Source organism: Ovis aries, chromosome 3, assembly GCF_016772045.2.
Source record: "Ovis aries strain OAR_USU_Benz2616 breed Rambouillet chromosome 3, ARS-UI_Ramb_v3.0, whole genome shotgun sequence".
Lineage (NCBI taxonomy): Eukaryota > Metazoa > Chordata > Mammalia > Artiodactyla > Bovidae > Ovis > Ovis aries.
The window spans coordinates 60,393,759-60,416,239 of NC_056056.1; the positions used below are offsets into that span (position 1 = coordinate 60,393,759).

Consider the following 22,481-nt stretch of genomic DNA (forward strand, 5'->3'; position numbering starts at 1 on the left):
CAGAGGATTCTTTGCTAAGACTAGGCAGTGCAGGATGGACATAGGATGGCAGCCAAGGTTAAGATTTAGTCAAGAAAATGCCTGGGAGAAACTGACTTAAGTTTTGTTTTGTTTTGCCATTTGCATGGATGGACCTAGAAATTACCATACTAAAGACTCACAGACAGAACAGACCTGTGTTTGCAAAGGGAGAGGAGAGAAAGGGGAGGGTTGGACTGGGAGTTTGGGGTTAAGTAAGTAAATAAGGAGAAGGCAATGGCAACCCACTCCAATACTCTTGCTTGGAAAATCCCATTGATTCAGTGGGTTTTCATAGCAAAGAATCCTCTGAGGAGCCTCGTAGGCTGCAGTCCACGGGGTTGCTAAAAAGTCGGGCATGACTGAGTGACTTCACTTTCACTTTTCACTTTCATGCACTGGAGAAGGAAATGGCAACGCACTCCAGTGTTCTTGCCTGGCGAATCCCAGGGACGGCGGAGCCTGGTGGGCTGCCGTCTATGGGGTCACACAGAGTCGGACACGACTGAAGCGACTTAGCAGCAGCAGCAGCAGCAAGTAAGTGTTAGTCGCTCAGTCGTGCCTGACTCTTTGCAACCCCATGGACTGCAGCCCACCAGGCTCCTCTGTCCATTAGATTTTCCAGGCAAGGATACTGGAGTGGGTTGCCATTTCCTTCTCCAGAGGATCTTCCCAACCCAGGGATTGAATCCTGGTCTCCTGCACTGCAGGCAGATTCTTTACCGACTGAGCTACAGGGGAAATCCTGTTTGGGGTTAGCAGATGCAAACTGAAACTGACTCAAATTTGATTAAGGAGAGAGTCTTTGTCAGAAGACAACCAGTCACAAGTGACCAAGACGAGGACTGAAAGGTACTTACTGCATGTGGGGGTCACTGTGGCCATAGCCAGAGCTGTATAGAGTGTAGGGATATTTTTCAAATGGTTATATGTATATACATACTGAAAATACTTGATTTTAAATGTCATTTTTAATATCCATACAAAGAAATATTATGTAGCCATAAAAAGAATAGACTGTTTAGATACTTGGGTTTCCCTGGTGGCTCAGACAGTAAAGAATCTGCCTGTAAAGTGGGAGATCCAGGTTTGATCCCTGGGTCGGGAAGATCCCCCGGAGAAGGAAATGGGAACCCACTCCATGAGGTCTCAAGGAGTCAGACACAGCTGAGCACACACACACACATTTCAGTTCAGTTCAGTTCAGTTCAGTCGGTCAGTTGTGTCCGACTCTTTGTGACCCCATGAATCGCAGCACGCCAGGCCTCCCTGTCCATCACCAGCTCCCGGAGTTCACTCAGACTCACGTCCATCAAGTCCATGATGCCATCCAGCCATCTCATCCTTTGTCATCCCCTTCTCCTCCTGCCCCCAATCCTTCCCAGCATCAGAGTCTTTTCCAATGAGTCAACTCTTTGCATGAGGTGGCCAAAGTACTGGAGTTTCAGCTTTAGCATCATTCCTTCCAAAGAAATCCCAGGGCTGATCTCCTTCAGAATGGACTGGTTGGATCTCGTTGCAGTCCAAGGGACTCTCAAGAGTCTTCTCCAACACCACAGTTCAAAAGCATCAATTCTTCAGCGCTCAGCCTTCTTCACAGTCCAACTCTCACATCCATACATGACCACTGGAAAAACCATAGCCTTGACTAGCCAGACCTTAGTCGGCAAAGCAATGTCTCTGCTTTTGAATATGCTATCTAGGTTTGTCATAACTTTTCTTCCAAGGAATAAGCGTCGTTTAATTTCATGGCTGCAGTCACCATCTGCAGTGATCTTGGAGCCCCCCAAAATCAAATCTGACACTGTTTCCCCATCTATTTTCCATGAAGTGATGGGACCAGATGCCATGATCTTTGTTTTCTGAATGTTGAGCTTTAAGCCAACTTTTTCACTGTCCACTTTCACTTTCATCAAGAGGCTTTTTAGTTCCTCTTCACTTTCTGCCATAAGGGTGGTGTCATCTGCATATCTGAGGTTATTGATATTTCTCATTTAGATACTCATAATGGAATGATTACCAAGTTAAATTTTTAGGTGGAAAAAGATGTAGAGATTAACATACTAAGTGAGGTAAATCAGACAGAGAAAGACAAAATATCACATGATATCACTTATATGTAGATCTTGAAAAATGATATAAATAAACTTATTTACGAAACAGAAATAGACTCACAGACATAGAAAACAAATTTATGGTTACCAAAGGGAAAAGTGAGGGAGAGGGAGGGATAAATTAGAGGTTTGGGATTAACATACATACACTATTATATACAAAATACATAAACAACAAGGACCTACTGTTTAGTACTGGGAACTATATTCAATAATTTGTGATACCCTGAGACAGAAAAGAATCTGAAATATTCTTATATAATTGAATCACTTTGCTGTACTGAAAATAATACAACATTGTAAATCAAGTATACTTCAATAAAAATTGTTTATTTTGAAAAAATGTATAATATTAATAATTTAGCATTTCCATTAAAAAAGATCAAAATACACATACAGGGACTTTCCTGGAGGTCTAGTGGCTAAGACTCCAAGCTTTCAATGCAGGGGGACCAGGGATCTAGTCAGGGAACTAGATCCTAAATACCACACAGCCAAACAAGTATTTTTTAAAAATACACATTCATACGTGTGGGAATGCGCATTTACTGGTGTATACATAAGATGCTTCTTGAAAGATACACAAGAAACTGATAGCGTAGGTTTCCTCTAAGGAAATGAACTTGATGAAGCAAGGGTTAAAGGGAGATTTTTCAGTAGACAGCTTTTTCTACCTTTCAAGTTTTTGTATTATGTATATTTAAAATTAATGTGTAAATAAATATTCTTCTTGAGATCATACTATAATTATAGTACAATTTGCATTTTGTTGGCTATCTGTTCAGATGACAATATAAGGAGATCTGTCTCCTAATTTATTTTTGGTCATGCTACATGGCCTGTGGGATGTGAATTCCCCGACCATGGATGGAACCTGTGCCCCTTGCAATGGAAGTGCAGAGTGTTAACCACTGGACCACTGGGGAAGTCCTTGTCTTTGTTTTTAAATTATATGCATCCCATTTTTTGTCCAGTGTTTTCAAGTTTTTATTATTGTGAATTAGATTTCAAGATGCGTTCTTGTACATTCACATGTGTACACTCATGACTTTTTTTCCCCTTTCTGGCTGCATTGCATGGCATGTAGGATCGATCTTAGTTCTCTGACCAGGGACTGAACCCACATCTCCTGCATTGGAAGCACAGAGTCTTAACCACTGGACCACCAGGTAAGTCTGTGTATACTTCAGATCCTGTAAGCATAAGTGCTTACAAATGGAACAAGATACTTCCACACTGCCTTCCAGAAAGGCTGTTCCAGGCCAAACACCTCTCCCTTCCACACCAGTGTGTTTCTAGTACTGTACCTATTCTATAGCCCTGTGCATTGTCCACAAATTGTGCAGGGTACCTTTGTGGCAAAGACAATACTGAGTGCTCACTTGCTTTGCCTCCAGGACAGACAAGTAGGCCACATTTCCCTGCATCCCTTGCCATGAGGTGAGGCTGAGTCCTGGTTAGTGGCAGTAAAGATATACACCAGCACTTGCACAACTGGCTTCTAAAAATCCTCCCCATGATCAAGTTTCTCTCTCTCTCTTCCTTCATCTGCTTGACCTGTGCAGAAGTTCAAGTGAGGAGCTCTCTGAGCCCTAGAACATTAGGTTGAGCAGAGAAATAAACTTTTACCAGGGGACTTCCCTGGTGGTCCAGTGGTTAAGCCCCCACACTCCCAATCAGGAGTCCCAGGTGGGCTCCTTGGTTAGGGAACTAGATCCCACATGCCACAACTAAAAGTTCACATACCACAACAAAGAATGCTGCAACTAAGATGTGGTGTAGCCAAATAAATAAATAAATAAAAATGATTATTTAAAAAGGGATTATGGATATATTAATGTTTAAAAAGAACTTTACCATCTCTCACTGTTGTCCCCCCTCCTCTCTCTTCCCTGGGAGTTGATCCCAGGCCGTGGAGCTAGAACCAAGTCTTTGCTCAAATGTGAACTTCTCAAAGGGTATCCCCACCACCTAACCTAGCACAGCCTCCTGCCCCCTGCCCTATATATCTGAGCAACTTTGAGGGACATGGCTGTCTTCCAAGGTAAGCTGATAATTGCACTTCCAATGACCCTTCTTCCCTAGATGATGGTGCAACCTTGAAAAACTGGCTGGAGCCATTTAGGGCAGAGGTGAGGAAGAACAGTGGTCAAACACTGGGCCCCGAGACCTCAGCTCACCACTCCACCACCACTCTGGGGCCCTGTACCTCACCAGGACAATGCTGGCCACATTTCTCAGGCTAAAGTCCTTAGAGTAGTCTCTGAAGCCCTACACCATCTGGGCATACTATTCCTGAAAAAAGGAGGTGAAAGCATGGTGATCACCTCCTTCATTCATTCTAAAATATTTATTGGGGGACTTCCCTGATGGTCCAGTGGTTAGGGCTCCAAGTTTCCATAGAAGAGGTCACCAGTTCCATATTGGTTAGTGCATGCGGGACTCCATAGCCCTTGCAGTGTGGCCAAAATTAAAATTAAATTAAATCAAAAAAGTAAAATATTGGGGCTTTTCTGGCGGTCCAGTGCTTAAAAATCCACCTGCAATGCAGGGGACACAGGTTTGATTCCTGGTTTAAGAAGATCCCACATGCCGCAGGGCCACGAAGTCCACGCACCGCAACTACTGAGCCTACGTGTTGCAGTTACTGAAGCCTGAGTGCCTAAAGCCTGTGCTCCACAGCAAGAGAAGTCACTGCAATGAGAAGCTGGAGCACCGCAACTAGAGTAGCCCCTGCTCTCAGCAACTAGAGAAAGCCTCTTGCAGCAACAAAGATCCAGCACAGCTAAAAACAAATAAATCTTCAAAAAAGAACACACCAAAATATCTACTGAGCATCTACCAGATATTATTCTCAAGCCTTTCGAAATACCAGTGAACAGATAAGACAAAGATTCCTTCCTGTTCAAGTGAGAGAGACAGAGAATAAGCAATAACACTAATAAGTAAGGTAGGTGAAGAGGTAATAGGGCTTCTCCATTGGCTCAGCAGTAAAGAATCTGTCTGCTACGCAGGAGACATAAGAGACGTGAGTTCAATCCCTGGGTTGGGAAGATCGCCTGGAGGAGAAAATGGCAAACCACTCCAGTATTCCTGCCTGGGAAATCGCATGGACAGAGGCGCCTGGAGTGCTATGGTCTAAAGAACTGGACACGACTGAAGCAACTGAGCACACGCACACACATGCACAAACACGTGAAGAGGTGATAAAGGGAAAAGAGCTGGTTATCTGAAGCACAAGGCATGAGGTAGGTGTCCATGCTAAGTAGGGTGGTAGGACGGTGACATTTGAGAAGAGACTTAGAGGTGACAGTCATGTGTTTCTCTGTGAGAAGGTTCCCAGTAAAACAATGAAGTAAAGGCCCTGAGGCAGGGGCATGCCTAGAGCGGTCCAAGAGATCTTGTGGTTGGGAACTTGGCAGGAAATGAGGTCAGAAGGAGTGAGTGAGGAGAAGGGTGCCCAGATGGCCCAGGGCTTCGGAGGCTACTCTGGATTTTGGCTTTTGCTCTCAGATGATGTACATTTGCAGTTTTAGATGGAGAGGTGACAGATATTCTGACTCACATGTTTAAACGATCCCCTTTGGGGATTTCCTGGCAGTCCAGTGGTTAAGACTCCCAATGCAGGGGCCACAGGTTGGGTCCTTGGTTGGGGGACTAAGACCCTACATGATGCACAGCACAGCCAAAAAATGTAAAAAATAAAAGGATCCCTCTGCTGCTGCTGCTGCTGCTAAGTCATTTCAGTCTTGTCTGACTGTGCGACCCCACAGACGGCGGCCCACTAGGCTCCTCCATCCCTGGGATTCTCCAGGCAAGAACACTGGAGTGGGTTGCCATTTCCTTCTCCAATGCAGTACAGTGAAAAATGAAAGTGAAGTCACTCAGTCGTGCCTGACTCTTAGCGACCCCCTGGACTGCAGCCTACCAGGCTCCTCCGTCCATGGGATTTTCCAGGCTGGCCATTGTATTAAGAACACACTCAGGGCAGGAGGAAGGAGAAACTGGGGTAGAAGGGACATGGAAATCCAGCTTTGAGGGATGGTGGCTCTGCTGGATTTGGGAAAAGGAGATGCTGAGAGGTAGTGGGATTGTGGATATATTTTGAGGAAGGAGTCAACAAGATTTCCAGACACATCGAACACTGGGTGTGAGACAAAAGCAGGGTTAAGGAGGCTCCCAAGGCTTTTGACCTGAGTGGCTGGAAGAATGGATCTGCCTGATTTAGGAAAAGCAGGAGTAGAGCAGTTTTCGGAGCAGAATCAAAGGTTCAGCTCTGAACACTGTAATACTGAGATGTTTCAAGACATAAAATGGAAATGTGGGTAGGCAATGGATATGCAAGTCTGGAGTTTCAGAGAGATGCCTGAGTGGAGATTAAATTTCAAAAGTTGACCACCTGCCATTGTTTGATTTGGCTATATTCTTTGGGGGATCTTAGCTGATCAGGGACTGAACTCATGCCCCCTGAAGTGGAAGCACGGAGACTTAACCACTGGACCACGACCAAATTCCCCAGTGGTTGCTGTTGCTATTTCTCCCCCAATTGATAATTTGTGACTCAGAATAATGAATCCTCCTTTGTTGCCTCACTCTAATACAGCTTAAACGTGTAACTGCAGTACACTGCAGTTGTATGTGAACAGTCTTAGCAGATTAATTGCTGCGCTTTGCACTGGGACAGTGATGGTTTAATTTTTAACATTGTGAATATAGTGACTTTGTTTCCTAGGAGTCAGGAAAATGAAAACGAGAATGATCATAATAACAATGCCATGGACTTCCCTGGTGGTCCAGTGTTTAAGACTCCTCTCTTCCACTGCAGGGCGCATGGGCTCAATCCCTGATCCAGGAACTAAGATCCCATGTGCTGCACAGCATAGCCAAAAAAAAAAAGAAAACCCAACAATGCCAACATGATCCAGATAGCACATAAAATACAGACTAAATGTTTATGTGGGCTTCTGAGGTGGCTCAGTGGTAAAGAATCCACCTACCATTGCAGGAGACACAGGTTCAATACCTGGTTCAGGAAGATTCTCTGGAGAAGGAAATGGCAACCCATTCCAGTATTCTTGTCTGGGAAATCCCATGGACAGAGGAGCCTGGGGGAATACAGTCCATGGGGTCACAAAGAGTCGGACATGACTAAGCACGATGCACAAATGGAAGGACACATATAACTGAATTAGGAAAGTAAGTAATCAAAATAGATCAGACTGTACACTGTACAGAAAAGAATCTGCGATTGCACACGGTGGAAAAGAGTATCTGAAAGCACATGTGGAAATTGAAACTCACAAGTTCAGGATGAGATAGGCAAGTTCTTCTAAATCTAGCAAAAGTGCATTTGTTTTTCTCCCCAAAAGACATCAAAGCTCAGCTGAAAACAGCAGCCACTAAATTGACACAAACAAGCACAATTAGTGCATTGTTCCCTTGGCTGTTCTATGAAACTGAGCAGAATTACATTTCCTCATTCAGATACTGCAACTAAAATATCTTGTGGGCGAACAAAAGGGGAAATGCTAAAGCATAACAGATGTGCTGGATCCTTACAGTGCAAAACTGATTCCAGCAGCTCTCCCCAATGATCCCACGTAGCACACAGACTCGGCCAAGGCAGGGCAGCCACAGCAAATGTTCCCCTAGTGATTAGATTCTTTGATTTGAAAACTGGAGTTTCAAATAATCTCTTTAATTTCTAGCAAGGTTGCCTTGAAATTGCAGAAGACAAAAGATTGCTGATCTCTTATTAGATATAAACCGGTGGTGGTGGTTTGGTTGCTAAGTCATGTCCAGCTCTTGGGATCCCAAGGACTATAGCTCACTAGGCTCCTCTGTCCATGGGATTCTCCAGGCAAGAATACTGGAGTGGGTTGCCATTTCCTTCTTCAGGGCATCTTCCCAACCCAAGGATTGAACCCAGTTTCCTGCACTGTAGGTGGATTCTTTACCAACTGAGCTACCAAGACTTTGTTTATTAATCTGCATATTTGGCAGAAAATGCAATTGTAAATTTTGGCAAATCCCATTCAGTGTATAAACTGCTTACCAAAGAAAATGAAAAGATGTTAACTTGCTAAGTATCCTGGACATATTTTGCTAAAAAGAGATGTGATTACTTCCCTGTGATATCAAGGCTTTCATAATGCACATTTTTGTCATTTTGCCACTTCCTCAAAATGTTAAGAATTAAATGATTTTTTTCCTTTTTTTTTTTACTTTTCTATTACATAAAATTCACTTTGCCTTGAAACTCTACTCTCAACAGGCCCACATCACACTGATTCCTTGTGTCAGGCCAATGTGATGACATCAAGCTAAACATTCTCTCAACAAAAGCTTTGAAAATGGAATCTTGAGAATTCTGTTTTACCAGTAAGTGAAAGAAAACAAGACACCCTAAAGACTGCAGGCAGTTTACAGAATTATTACTGGAAAAGGAAGCAGAAAAAGCAAAACTATTAAATACTGTATCATCAGACAGGAAGAAATATGTCATTATTTTTATTCTGTATAGGTTACATCCCACATGCTAGTAAAGTAATGCTCAAAAGTAAAGTAAAGTAATGCTCAAAATTCTCCAAGCCAGGCTTCAGCAATATGTGAACCATGAAATTCCTGATGTTCAAGCTGGTTTTAGAAAAGGCAGAGGAACCAGAGATCAAATTGCCAACATCCGCTGGATCATTGAAAAGCAAGAGAGTTCCAGAAAACATCTATTTCTGCTTTATTGACTATGCCAAAGCCTTTGACTGTGTGTATCACAAGAAACTGTGGAAAATTCTGAAAGAGATGGGAATAGCAGACCACCTGACCTGCCTCTTGAGAAATCTATATGCAGGTCAGGAAGCAACAGTTAGAATTGGACATGGAACAACAGACTAGTTCCAAATAGGAAAAGGAGTATGTCAAGGCTGTATATTGTCACCCTGCTTATTTAACTTCTATGCAGAGTACATCATGAGAAATGCTGGACTGGAAGAAACACAAGTTGGAATCAAGATTGTCGGGAGAAATATCAATAACCTCAGATATGCAGATGATACCACCCTTATGGCAGAAAGTGAAGAGGAACTAAAAGCCTCTTGATGAAAGTGAAAGACGAGGGTGAAAAAGTTGGCTTAACATTCAGAGAATGAAGATCATGGCATCTGGTCTCATCACTTCATGGGAAATAGATGGGGAAACAGTGGAAACTGTCAGACTTTATTTCTGGGGGCTCCAAAATCACTGCAGATGGTGACTGCAGCCATTAAATTAAAAGATGCTTACTCCTTGGAAGGAAAGTTATGACCAACCTAGACAGCATATTCGAAAGCAGAGACATTACTTTGCCGGCTAAGGTCCGTCTAGTCAAGGCTATGGTTTTTCTGGATGAGAGAGTTGGACTGTGAAGGTGGCTGAGAGCCAAAGAATTGATGCTTTTGAACTGTGGTGTTGGAGAAGACTCTTGAGAGTCCCTTGGACTGCAACGAGATCCAACCAGTCCATTCTGAAGGAGATCAGCCCTGGGATTTCTTTGGAAGGAATGATGCTAAAGCTGAAACTCCAGTACTTTGGCCACCTCATGTGAAGAGTTGACTCATTGGAAGAGACTCTGATGCTGGGAGGGATTGGGGGCAGGAGGAGAAGGGGACGACCGAGGATGAGATGGCTGGATGGCATCACGGACTCGATGGACGTGAGTCTGAGTGAACTCCGGTAGTTGGTGATGGACAGGGAGGCCTGGCGTGCTGCGATTCATGGGGTTGCAAAGAGTCGGACACGACTGAGCGACTGAACTACACTGAACTGATAGGTTATACATCTACTTTAAAATAATATTTACTTTTGGCTGTGCTGGGTCTTCATTGCTGCACATGGGGGCTACTCTTCGTTGCTGTGCCATGGCTTCTCTTATGCGGGGCACAGGGGCTTCAGTAGCTGTGGTGCATGGGCTTAGGTGCCCTGCAGCATGTGGGATTTTCCTGAACCAGGGATCAAACTCGTGTCCCCTGCCTTCACATGAAGATTCTTATCCACTGTGCCATAAGGCAGGTCCTATATCTACTTCAATTAGTACTATTTTATTTGCCGTCTTCTTTTTTAAAGTCTCACATTTCTATATGCTGAGAACACACATGCTTCCCTGGGCCAGGTTTCCTGTGGCTTGCACACTGCCAGGTACAGACTCTTTGGAGTTGTTCTTTTTTTTCCCTTTTCCCATCTGCATTTCCCCCTTTTCCTTGAAAGCACCTTACACTGCTGCATCGCAGTTACCACTTTATCCTCAGTATTGTCTTACTGGGAAGTCAGAGATTTTGTTTTGGGGCTATCTACCCATGCTTGGCAGCCAGCACAGCCCAGAGACGGTGTCCAGCCCTTGGCCCTTGGGAGACTCAGGAGGGTGGGTTCCCCTTATTGCACAAACTTGTCTATGTTCTTGACACTTTTTTACTGCTTAATGCTTTTTAGAGTGACACCCTTTCCTTCTGACTGGTTGAACTGACACACCTTGCATACCATAATTTCTGGCCCATCAGAGGAGGAGGAAAGGATGTTATTTGAATCTGACCTTATTGTATGTCACCACCTCACTGGTAAATATTCACTGTGTTAAAAAGAAATACTACCGTGGGCTTCCCTGGTGGCTCAGTGATAAAGAATCTGTTGGTCAATGCAGGATACACGGGTCTGATCCCTGATCCGGGAAGATCCCACGTTGTGGCACTATTAAGCCCATGTGCCACAACTATCGAACCTGTGCTCTAGAGCCTGAGAGCCTCAACTATTGAATCTACGTGCTGCAACTACTGAAGTCTAAGTGCTCTAGAGCCCACACTCCGAAACAAAAGAAGCCTGTTCACCACAACTAGAGAGTATCCCCACACTCACTGCAACTAGAGAATGCCCACACAGCAACAAAGACCCAGCACAACCAAAAAAAAAAAAAAGTTAAAAATACATATTGTGACACTCATAGGCTCCCAGAATCTGCAAATTCTGTTCTATCAGGGGGTTCAGAATAGGGTCAAAAACTTTGAGAACCTTATTTCCAAGCAAGTTAGTGTCATAAAATGTAGTTCATTCAAAAATTAGGAATTCCACCAAAGCAGTGGGTCTTGATTGCGTATTGAAACCAATTTTGAAATTGGTATTTAGGGACTTTCCTGGCAGTCCAGTGGTTAAGACTCCAGGCTATCAATGCTTAGGGTATGGGTTTGATCCCTGGTTGGGGAACTAAGATCCCACATGCCTTGAAGCAAAAAAAAAAAAAAAAAGAAAAAGAAAAAAAAAATCAATGTCTGGGTATTTCCCCAGGAGATTCTGATTAAACTGGTCTAGGATGCGGCAACAGAACTTTTTTGAAAAGCAGCACATTTTATGATAAAAGCTAGCTTGCTTTCTTTCTTTCTTTTTTTTTTTTTTTTTTGCTTTCTTTCAAGATTGTCCATTTCTTGAGAGATCTGGCTTCTATTTGCACACATTCTGCCTGAAAGTTTTTGATGGTATAAAGGAGGTACTTATCCTTTGAAGATAAATAGACTGAACTATTTATTATCATTCACACAGTGAATGATTATCAACTAAGTATGTTCAGTGACAAGCACAAAATGCTCAGTTCAACCATCAGAGATGAAAATAATGATCCTTGAAGACGCTGCTTCCTGGTTCACATACTCCTGCCTCATCACCTTCACACTTCTTTGACTGGAATTCTGCCTTCTCAGAATTCTGAGCACTGTCAGCTCACTCAACCACTTCAGCATCCACACAAGTTCCCTCAACATTGCTGCCTGCCCTTCCCCACACTCTTCCCAGTTCTTACCTGCTTCATGCCCACCATTTCTCACTGGCCTCCTGGGTTGACTATAGTTGTTCCTTGTGAACTGAGTCAAGCATTTTGAAGGCATTCTTACTATCTCAATGCTCCCACCAACAGAGGCTGTAGTGTGATGTGGTGATGGCGTCAGGAATGACAGACAGCAAAGGTGGTCAGGATAATGGTAGCTGCTGATGAGGCAGCCATGACAGACAGGAGCGATAGCAGCTGTGGCCACAGAGGTGAATGGTCACAAGGTGGAGACCACTGAAGAGAACTCAGTGGGTGAAGCAGCCAAGACAGCAGCTCTTTGCTGGAGAAATCTCTACAGAGCTCACCCCAACCAAGTGTGTGGCAAGCAAGAAGTGGCAGGAAATTAAAAACCCAACCCTTGGGACTTCATTGGTGGCCCAGTGGTTAAGACTCCACACTTCACTCCAGGGGCCACGGGTTCCATCCCTGATTGAGGAACTAAGATTCTTTCAGGTCAAACTAAGATAAAAATAAAAACAAAGCCCATCCCTTTAAGCAGCCCTCAATCAAATAAATGGTGGGGGTCGGTGTACAGACACCCTCACCACTTGAGTGGGAAACCTATTTCCACCACTTCCCAGATTTCTAAGAGGATGAAGCTGTTGTCCACGGTGGTAACTTGCTTGCTAATGCACCTCTGATGAGCTGCTTTCCCATCCGTTTCATTCTCCATACTCTTTTCAGTGCTTTCTGGGATCATCTCCCAAATCCTTGTCCCAGAGTTTGTTTCTGGGGGAATCCAAGCTAAGATAATGCATCATGAACCCAGGATGATGATTCAAGCACATATGGCACATAACAAAAACAGACCATATGCCAAGCCATAAAGTCCAACATCTTTCCAAAAGACTGAAATCATATAAAATGTGTTCCCAGCTCAACTGCAATTAGACAAGGTAACCAGAAAAATCTCTATGTTTAGAAATTTAAAAACATAATTTTAAACATCTAAGTGATCTGATATCAGTGACAAAAGCAAAATAGCTATGCTTTGAGGAAACTTAAGTGTGTATATCAGAAAATGGAAAAGGCTAAAAATCAGTGAGCTAAACATTTAAAAAGTAGAAAACAAAATTAAATCCAAGAAAAGAAGGATTTAATAATAAAGAAGAGATTTAAATTAAAAACAAATATAGAAAGTGGGCACCAACAAAGCCAAAGTAGATTCTGTGAAAAGATTAATAGATAAATTTGTCAGGACTGACAAAGAAAAAAAGAGGGCACAAATAACCAACATCAGAAATGAGAAAGGGAACATCCTTGGTAGTCCAGGGGTTAAGACTTTGCCTTCCAGTGCAGGGGATGTGGGTTCAGCCCACACTCAGTGTGTTCCAGCTGCATCTTGGCTAAACAGAAGCAATATTGTAACAAATAAAGACTTTAAAAATGGTCCACATAAAAAAAAAATCTCACCCAGAGCCCAGGTGGGAACTAAGATGCCACAGCCAGGCAGTGCAGCCAAAAACAAAAACAAAAACAAAAACAAAACCTGAAATGAAAGAGGGGCCTTTTGTTACAGATTTGATGACCTTAAAAAAATTAATGAGGATATTAAAAACAAATTAACAGCAATTAAAAAATTCAGATCATGTGAAAAATTCCTAGAAAATATATTTTACCCAAACAGACACAGGAATAGAAAGAAACTGTGAAGTTTCTGTGGGCAAATATAGGCAAAAACTCTTTGCAGGCAAATGCCATCAAGAGGCAGTCTCCCCTCTTCCTGCACCTTTAATCTGGGTTGGCCTCATGACTTATTTGACTAATAGAATGTGGTAAAGGCGGGAACTTTTATTTTTTGCTCTCTTGGACCCCTGAGTAAAAGTAAAGTGTTAGTTGCATAGTGGTTTCCAACTCTTTCCAACCCAATGGATTGCAGCCCTCCAGACTCCTCCATCCATGGGATTTTCCAGGAAAGAATACTGGAGTGGGTTGCCATCTCCTTTTCCAGGAACCCTGAGACTCACCTATTAGGAAGCTGGTCCAGGCTGTTAAAAGAGAGGCCCCTTAGAGATATTCTAAAACAGTCTCCACCTCCACGTTGTTTGTTCTTACCACTTCTACTCACTTGGAGAGAACCCCATAGCACCTTACTCAAGTAGAGAGGGCTAGGCTGAAAACATACACAGAGATCTGAGGGCTCAACCTACAGCCCAGGGAAGCTGAAGCTGGGAACAGAAAGCCACCGAGACCCACACCACCCTTTCAGGAACCACAGGAAGGGAGAACAATCCACTCTCCACTACCTGGGTTTTCTTGTCTGGGTCTCACAGCATCAGCCTTGGCTGCACAGGACTTCCACCCTGGCTCCTAAGCCAACTAACAAGCCCTTTGTTTCAGGAATCAAATCCCCTGGAGAGACCCCCGGCTCATTTTTCCAAGCCAGAGTGTAAGCTTTAGGATCTGGCCAGCACTCCGACATGAGTCCCCTCAAAAGAGGAACAACTTATCTGAATAGTGAAGCTGGGTGCAGACTCTGGACTCGCTCTCTCCTGCACACCTGCCCATCTACTCTCTGCCCTTTAGGACTTGCCTCTGCAGGAAGACAGATCAACCAACTGTGCCAGTGGAGGCTGTGATCCTGAAAACAAACACGGAGAAGCTGCAGGAGCCACAGCTGGCACCTACCCATTCCCTGAGCACGCTCATCCTGTGTGCTGAAGGCTGCTCACTTCATTCCCTGCTGCCCTCTGCTCAGGGTTCTTCCGCTGGTGGGAGGGCACCTGGCTACATACAGGGCAGTCAACGCCTGTGAAAACATCCCTCAATGTCAGATGGGGAGCTGGTGTACATACACCCTGACTTCCTTGCCCCTGGGAAGGGGAAACTGAGGGATGTTCTTTGCTCTCTCCCAGAAGTCCCAGGTGGGACAGAGCCTCAGGAATCATTGGCCTGATGATGCACCTTCCTCTCTGTCTACTCCCTACTGGTGTTCCTGGAATCACGCCCCCCAAATACTACCTGCATTCAAACTCACTCCTTTGTTGTTGTTGTTTTAATAGCTCAGTCGTGTCTTGACTCTTTTGAGACCCCTTGGACTGCAGCCTACCAGGCTCCTCTGTCCATGGGATTTTCCAGGCAAGAATACTGGAGTGGGTTGCCATTTCCTTCTCCAAGGAATCTTCCTGACCCAGGGATTGAACCAGCGTCTCCTACCTTGGCAGGAGGATTCTTTACCACTGAGCCACCAAGGAAGCCAGGGTTAGACCCTGGAAGGATGGAAACCATTACAGAAGAGAAGTCCAGGGCGGCAAACCCTAAGCCACATCCTTCAATGCAGATGTTTTCAATACAAAATCAAGTATTTTCACCTACATCGCCTCATGTCCATGTCTATCATCCAGCTGGTTCTGAACTCAGGTGGCAAGAAGGTATGTTATTTATTGCCCCCAAAGCCTCAAGGAAACAGTGAAGACCTGGTAAATGCTAGAGTTAAAGGGAGAGAGAGCTCTTCTCCATATCTGTGCAGCAGGAACCAGGAAACAGATGTTGGCAGACCTAAGGACAGAAGAGGGGTTGTCTTAACCCTGGTGAACAGTTGGCCTGGCTTGGCTGGTGCCCCAGGACCCCTTTGGTACACTAGGTTAAGGTGGGGAATGGGACCCCCTCAGGTGCTGAAGGCAGGACTCAAGCCTGGTATACAGTCTTGATACAGTCTTTATTGTGAATCTTGATGTCCAGGGAAGCCAAGCCCACATGCAGGGCCCTCAGGACTCCACCTGGCCATTCTTCAGGGGCGGGAATATCCTGTGGCCAATCACTCACGTCCAGTTTTCCTACAATCCGAAGGGTCCTCAGGAGGCAGGAAGTGGGTGTGCCTGAGAAAAAAAACACATCAGCATCTACCAGCACCTCTTGTGTGCCTGGCTGGCCCTGGGACCATGCTGGGGAGACTGTGTAGACACAGCAGAGGCTGCCCTGGCAGAGCTCAGACTGGAGGGAAAGGGCGTCAGGTGATGACCTCAGTTGTCTGTCATGTGAACACCTCGGGAGCAGGGCACTGTCACTGGGGTCAGAAATGCAGCGTTCTTTTGGGTTTACAGAGGACCTGCTGTGTACATACAGGATTGTGACAGGTTCCAGGGAGCCAGCAGTGGACACAGACACACATCTCTGACTCCAGGGAGGGACAGATAACACGTGAACAAAAATTTGTTAGCTGATAAATCCCATGAAGAAAACTATGGACTTCCCTGGTGGTCCAGTGGTTGAGTCTGTACTTCCAGCTTCCATTACAGGGGGTACGGGTTAGATCCCCAGTCAGGGAACTAAGATTCCACACGCCCCTCAGACCAGAAAAAAAAAAAAAAAAAAAAAAACCAGAAAGAGGAAAGGAAAGAAAAGACAAAATAACTACAGCTACATCAGGGTGAAGAGCAGAAGTGTGTGGTGTGTGTGTATGGTGGTGCAAGCAGTACTTTATGCTGTCAGCTAAGCTAATACGAGATATCTTTATACTACTTTATACTAAATGAGTCTGTGCATTTGCTATTTTGGAGACCAGAGAATACAGGAGGCCCGAATCTCAATGCCCCCATCAAAGAGGAAAAGCTACAACTGGGATGTTAACACAGGGCAGGAGAGGACACTGAGGAGGAGAGGGTGTGGGGTTAATTACTGTGAGTGCACTGGAGAACCACCTGGCTTTAAAGGAGCAGATGTGACCCAATTTCTGTTTTTAAAAGCTCCTCTGGATATCGCTTATGTGTGGAATCTAAAAAATGGTACAAATGAACTTATTTACAGAACAGAAATAGACCCACAGATGTAGAAAACAAACTTATAGTTACGAAGAGAAAAAAGGGGGGGATAAATTGAAATAAAACAGATTGTGTGTGTGTGTGTATACACACATACACGAAAAAATCAGTGATAGTCGCTCAGTCGGTCCAACTCTTTGCAACCCCATAGACTAACTCCCCTGTCCATGGAATTCTCCGGCCAAGGCTACTGGAGTGGGTTGTCATTCCCTCCTCTAGGGGATCTTTTCAACCAGGGATTGAACCTCTGTCTGTGTCTCCTGCATTGCAGGCAGATTCTTTACTGTCTGAACCACTACGGAAGCATATATATATGAATTAAATAGATAACCTACTGCATAGCACAAAGAACTCTGCTCAATACTCTATGATGACCTATATGAAAAAAGAATCTAAAAAAGAGTGGACATATATTTATGTATAACAGATTTACTTTGCTGCACAGCAGAAACTAACAACACTGTAAATAAATTATACTTCAATAATAATTAAAAAACAAATAAAAAGCTCGTTTGGCTTCAAAGGGAGAGTAGACTTGAGGAGCAGGGCAGGGGTGACCACAGGAAGACAAGGGAGAGGCTTGGTTGCTCACTCAGGGAGGGAGGGAGGGAGGAACTGGCCCTGAGATGGGAAGACAGGTCTTTGGTCAGATGCCCAATAACTTGAAAGAAACGTCACCAACATATGATTAATAAACTAGTATAAATAGTATGCAGTCCTTACTGAATATTTTTTTGGAAAGAAGTCTGTCTCACAGATGACTCAATTGGGATTTGAACTCATCTCTGCCTTATGAAAAAAACCCACTGACTACAGGATCTGGTAAAAGGGCGGCTCCCCAGTCTTTAGCCAAGAACTCCTCTGAAACTGGTGATAGGAAGGGAGCCATTACAAGGGGTAAAATATAAGCCATAGTGGAAGGAGCTCAGGGATCCTGGGAGCAGGGAGATAGGCCACAGGGAGGTTTCCTGAGGGAGGGGACATCTAAGTTGGAAATGGAATGAGTCAGATGGAGTAGGAAAGGGCAGTCCAGGCAGAAACAGTGAGACAGAAGCTTAGCAGCAGGCGAGTTTAACGGGCATTTGAATTACTGCAGGTTCACTGGGGCGGGAACACAGGGCTTGAAGAGGATATGGGGAGAAGGAGGGTCAGAGGCCACATCCTGCAGGGCCCTGGAGGCTGTGCCAGAGTTGGGGAGGAGGGGTAGACTAGACCTGGTCAACATAAGTACCATGAAAAGGTTTCTCTTTTTAAATTTTATTATTGAAGTATAATTGCTTTCCAATGTTGTGTTAGTTCCTGTTATACAACAAAGTGAATCAGCTATATATATACCTATATGCCCTCCTTCTTGAGCCTCCTTCCCACTCCCCCATGAAAAGTTTTCTAAATAAAGCAGTACATTATCAGATTTCCTCTGGAATCACCCTGGAACCATCACAGAGAATGGACTGAAAGAATAAGACAGAACATGGAGGCCCAAGAGAAGGCTTCTCCTCTGGGTTTGAGAAGAGAAGATGGCACCCCAAGAACTGAGAGAGGGGGGCAAATGAAGGGGGATTGAGCGGGAACTGGTGAAAGATCTTTCACCTTCAGAGCTTGTAGTCCAGTGGAGGAGACAGTAAATATCTAAACCAGCATTTCTCAACTTTTCTGTTTTTAAAATTACTGCTTCCCCACCCCAAGGAGTCAAAAAAAAAAAACAAAAAACTGCACCCATCCATGACATTTTAATACCACAGATATATCGTACATGTGCTTATGTACTGTATACATTAAAATGAGTTATGATTTGTTTTGCCCCATCCCTGCAGAGCTGAGAGGCAGTGAGGAGGAGAGAGGGGGGATGTGGGTAAGGCAGGAGGCAGATCGGGTTGGCCTGGAAAAGAACACAGAGAACCAGCAGAAAGCTGGGATTCTGTTCTCAATGTGGATCGGAAGCTGCTGAAGAACTTTAGACAAAGATGTAATGTGATCAGTTTTCAGTTCCTAAATGTTCTCTGGCCATTGTAGGGAGACAAACTAAGAGGGGGGCTTCCCTGATGGTTTAGTGGTTGAAAAACTGCCTTGCAATGCGAGGGACACCAGTGTGATCCCTGATCCAGGAAGATCCCACATGCTGTGGAGCAACAAAGCCTGTGGGCCACAACTACTGAGCCTGTGCTCTAGAGCCTGGGAGCCACAACTACTGAGCCCATGCGCTGCAACTACTGAAGCCTGAACATCTAGAGCCTGTGCTCTGAAACAAGCTTACCACAGCCAAAACCTCAAAACAAAAACAAACAAAAAAAATCTTTAGAAAGGTAAGAGGGGATTCAGGGAGACCAGGGAGAAGGCTGAGGCAGGTCTCCTAGCGGTGGAGGTGGCTGGACTAAAGCAGGGGCTATGGAAGGGGTGAGAGAGGACTGCGTTCCGATGTCCTGGGGTCAGGATGCACGGTGAAGCTCTGTGTGGGGCTGAGGGTGACTCCCTGGTCTTTACTCTGAGCAAGCAGAAGGATGATGGGGTGGGACAAAGTGCTGAGCCCCATCTTACCTCCAAGGTGGAGGGTCTGTGTGTTGGCTGCACCTGCTCTGCACACTGCAGGAATCGGCGCACATGCTCCGCACAGTTGCCCACAGCGGCTTCATTCTGTCGAAGACATTCCTCAAAGGCCTCGAAAGGCTCCGAACAGGCCTGGCGGATCTGACGGATGACTGGGCTGTGGGACGCAGGGCATTTCAAGCCAGGGAGACTTTCACTACACTGCCCACCCCCATTGTCCCGTACCTGCCCACACTCACTGGGCGGATGTGCACTGGGCAATGCTCATCTTAAGATGGTGACAGTCTCGCTGCCATGACTCCGGTTTGGCAGCCACACACTGGCCATACTGCTCCAGCTCCCGGCCGCAGTAGCGAGCAGTGATCTCCAGGGCCGCCTGCCTGTGGGACACGATACACTAGGAAAATTCCAGGCAGAAGGCAAGAAAGGGAGCACTCAGGGGCAGGCACTTGGCCCATTTTGTTCACGGCTGTAGCCCCAGTGCATATAGCAGTGTTCAGTATAGACTGAGGGGTCAAAAATCATTTGTTGAAGAAATGAAAGTATATGTGTGTACCATCTCATTTTAGATACTGTAGAAGACAAGCTATTAGTGGCTCTTGTTTTTTAAAAGCATCTGCTTATACCAATGCATCCAATGAAAAGATTAAGACACAACAGAACAACTGAAAAAAGTGCCTATACTTATACTGTTCAAGCATTCATATTTGTACACTGCATTTAGCTATTACCATTAGGAAAGAAAAACCATGATCATTTCTAAACCTAAATTAAAATTTAAAATTCTGTTCTTAAAGACTTTCCGAAAACAAATGACACGTTTTTACTGTCACATCAAAAAGCTGGTTCTGCTTGTTTGTGACCTTTCCTAATAAATAAGAAATGCTTTTTTAAAAAGGGAGGTAGTTCTGATCCGTCAGGAGTGGGACTGGGGTCTTGGGTAAATCTGAAAGTTTAAAGAATCCTGGAAAAGGGCCAGGGAGTAGAGAATTAAGCATGAGCCCTGGGGATTATGGAGCAGGCTGGAAGCTTCTGGGGAGATAGGGAAGGCCCTGGGGAAAAAAAAAAAAAAAAAGTCTGATCATCTAAGGCAGATTTTAAGGGTCCTGGAAGAGGGGTCTTGGGAATCCAAGCATCCCCCAGTTTAGGCCTGGGAATCATGCAGAGAAGTCTTAGGGCCTTAGGACTAACACCTAGAATTCTCCGCGAGAACCTGGGAGCCCTAAATGAGTTTGAAAGCCCTAAAAGTGAGGTTTAGCGGTCCAAGTGGGTGACCTCTTGGGTCCTGGGGAAGGGTCTCTTGACCAGAGGGTCTCAGAGATGAGGCCTGAAGACATGGGTACTGAAAGTGAGACCTGAAGCCCAGGGGCGGATTTGGGGGTCCTGGGGGAGGTCTCAGGGTCCTAGGGGCATGACCCCTGGGTGAGGCCGGGGCTCTGGGGTAAATCTGGAGGGTTCTACAATTGAGCTTTTCTCATTCTCAGGAACACGGTCTGGAAATCCAGAGTGAGATCAGAGGTGTCTAGGAACAAGTCTGTGGGCCTTATAGGTGAAGTCTGAAGTACTGGACAAATCTGAAAGGTTTAACAGGTACAGTCAGATGATCCAGGGAGAGGAATATGGAGCTCTAAGGACAGGTTTATTAAAAGTCCTAGAGCTCCTGAGACAAGTCCAGAGTGGTAGGGTTACAGGGTGAATGACCAGACCTGGGGTTTCAGGGGCAAAGTTTGGGGTATTAAGAGACTGGACCCGAAAGGAGTGGGATTTAAACGCTCAGAGGGCTCTGTGAACACGCAGAGAACTGGGGTCTGTGAAGGACAGAGCTGAATCCTGAGGCTCGAATCTTCAGGGAACAGAGAAGTCAATCCTTCCCGGGGTCCTGGCCTACGTCCAGAAAACTGGGGAAGAGGAGGAGTACGGGGGTAGGAAAGGGGCAGGCGACCCAGCTACTCACATCTTGAGGCCGATGCTGGAGGAGGATCAATGAGGGAGAATAGTCCCGCCTTTTCCGATATCAAGTTGTCATGGCGGCGCCCAGCCTCCTTGACTCCTATTTTCGGTCGGTCGCAAAGCGGACAGGAAATCCCCTTCCCATCAGGCCCAAACAGTCATGGCGGCGCCCTGCGTAGCGACTTCCGCCTCCGGCCGGCTTGGGTACTTGACGCCCTTCTGTTTCCGGCTTGCCGTGGCTGCGTGAGGAATTCCCGGAAGTACTGGGAAGTATCGCGGTACCTCCGCCATACTGGGAGCGCTGTGCAGACTTGCGGGACGGTGGTACTTCGCCGTCGCCGATCGTTCTCTAAGCCTCCCGATTGGAGCTGGTGGCGAGCGGCTTCCGCTGCTGCGACCCCTCAACATGCTGCTGTTCGCTGCTTGGTTGGGCTCTGTGGCTGCCTGCTGCTGAGCGCTCGGACGCGGAAACTGACCCCTGAGGCCGCGCTGCACCTTCTGTCTGCGCATGCGCTCACCGCTACTCAGGAGGCTGGTCCTGCGCGTGGCTGAGTGGGCGGGAAGGGGGAAGTCACCCCAACAGCTGTACCGGGAGACCTGGAAGTCTCCGTTACTCAAGCTGGGTTACCCAGGCTGTGACCGCTACCCGGGGCATACACTCTGAATCTTCTTCACAGTCCAACTCTCACATCCATACATGACCACAGGGAAAACCATAGCCTTGACTAGATGAACCTTAGTCAGCAAAGTAATGTCTCTGCTTTTGAATATACTATCTAGGTTGGTCATAACTTTTCTTCCAAGGAGTAAGCGTCTTTTAATTTCATGGCTGCAGTCACCATCTGCAGTGATTTTGGAGCCTAAAAAATAAAGTCTGACACTGTTTCCTTGTTTCCCCATCTATTTCCCGTGAAGTGATGGGACCAGATGCCATGATCTTCGTTTTCTGAATGTTGACCTTTAGGCCAACTTTTTCACTCTCCACTTTCACTTTCATCAAGAGGCTTTTTAGTTCCTCTTCACTTTCTGCCATAAGGGTGGTATCATCTGCATATCTGAGGTTATTGATATTTCTCCCGGCAATCTTGATTCCAACTTGTGTTTCTTCCAGTCCAATGTTTCTCATGATGTACTCTGTATAGAAGTTAAATAAGCAGGGTGAAAATATACAGCCTTGACGTACGCCTTTTCCTATTTGGAACCAGTCTGTTGTTCCATGTCCAGTTCTAACTGCTGCTTCCTGACCTGCATACA

At 45.4% G+C, this 22,481-nt stretch overlaps 1 protein-coding gene and 1 pseudogene across 3 annotated transcripts; one reads left to right on the forward strand and one right to left on the reverse strand.

The window, feature by feature from the left end:
• LOC121819043 (large ribosomal subunit protein eL43-like) overlaps positions 1-9,971 on the forward strand; it is a 34,044-nt pseudogene extending 24,073 nt beyond the window's left edge.
• A 5,641-nt stretch (positions 9,972-15,612) lies between these two features.
• Positions 15,613-21,265, reverse strand: CHCHD5 (coiled-coil-helix-coiled-coil-helix domain containing 5). 3 transcript variants are annotated; one of them, XM_004005911.5, is made up of 4 exons: positions 21,232-21,265; positions 19,517-19,657; positions 19,269-19,434; positions 15,613-15,791 (listed from the first exon to the last, which is right to left on the reverse strand). In XM_004005911.5, coding segments are annotated over exons 1-4 (333 nt in total). In that variant the 5' UTR covers positions 21,234-21,265; the 3' UTR covers positions 15,613-15,767. The 3 variants fall into 3 exon arrangements, with proteins under 3 accessions (XP_004005960.1, XP_060268102.1, XP_012025636.1); XM_012170246.4 differs by lacking the exon at positions 15,613-15,791 and adding an exon at positions 18,445-18,612; XM_060412119.1 differs by having other exon boundaries at positions 15,613-19,434.
• Positions 21,266-22,481: the final 1,216 nt, after the last annotated feature.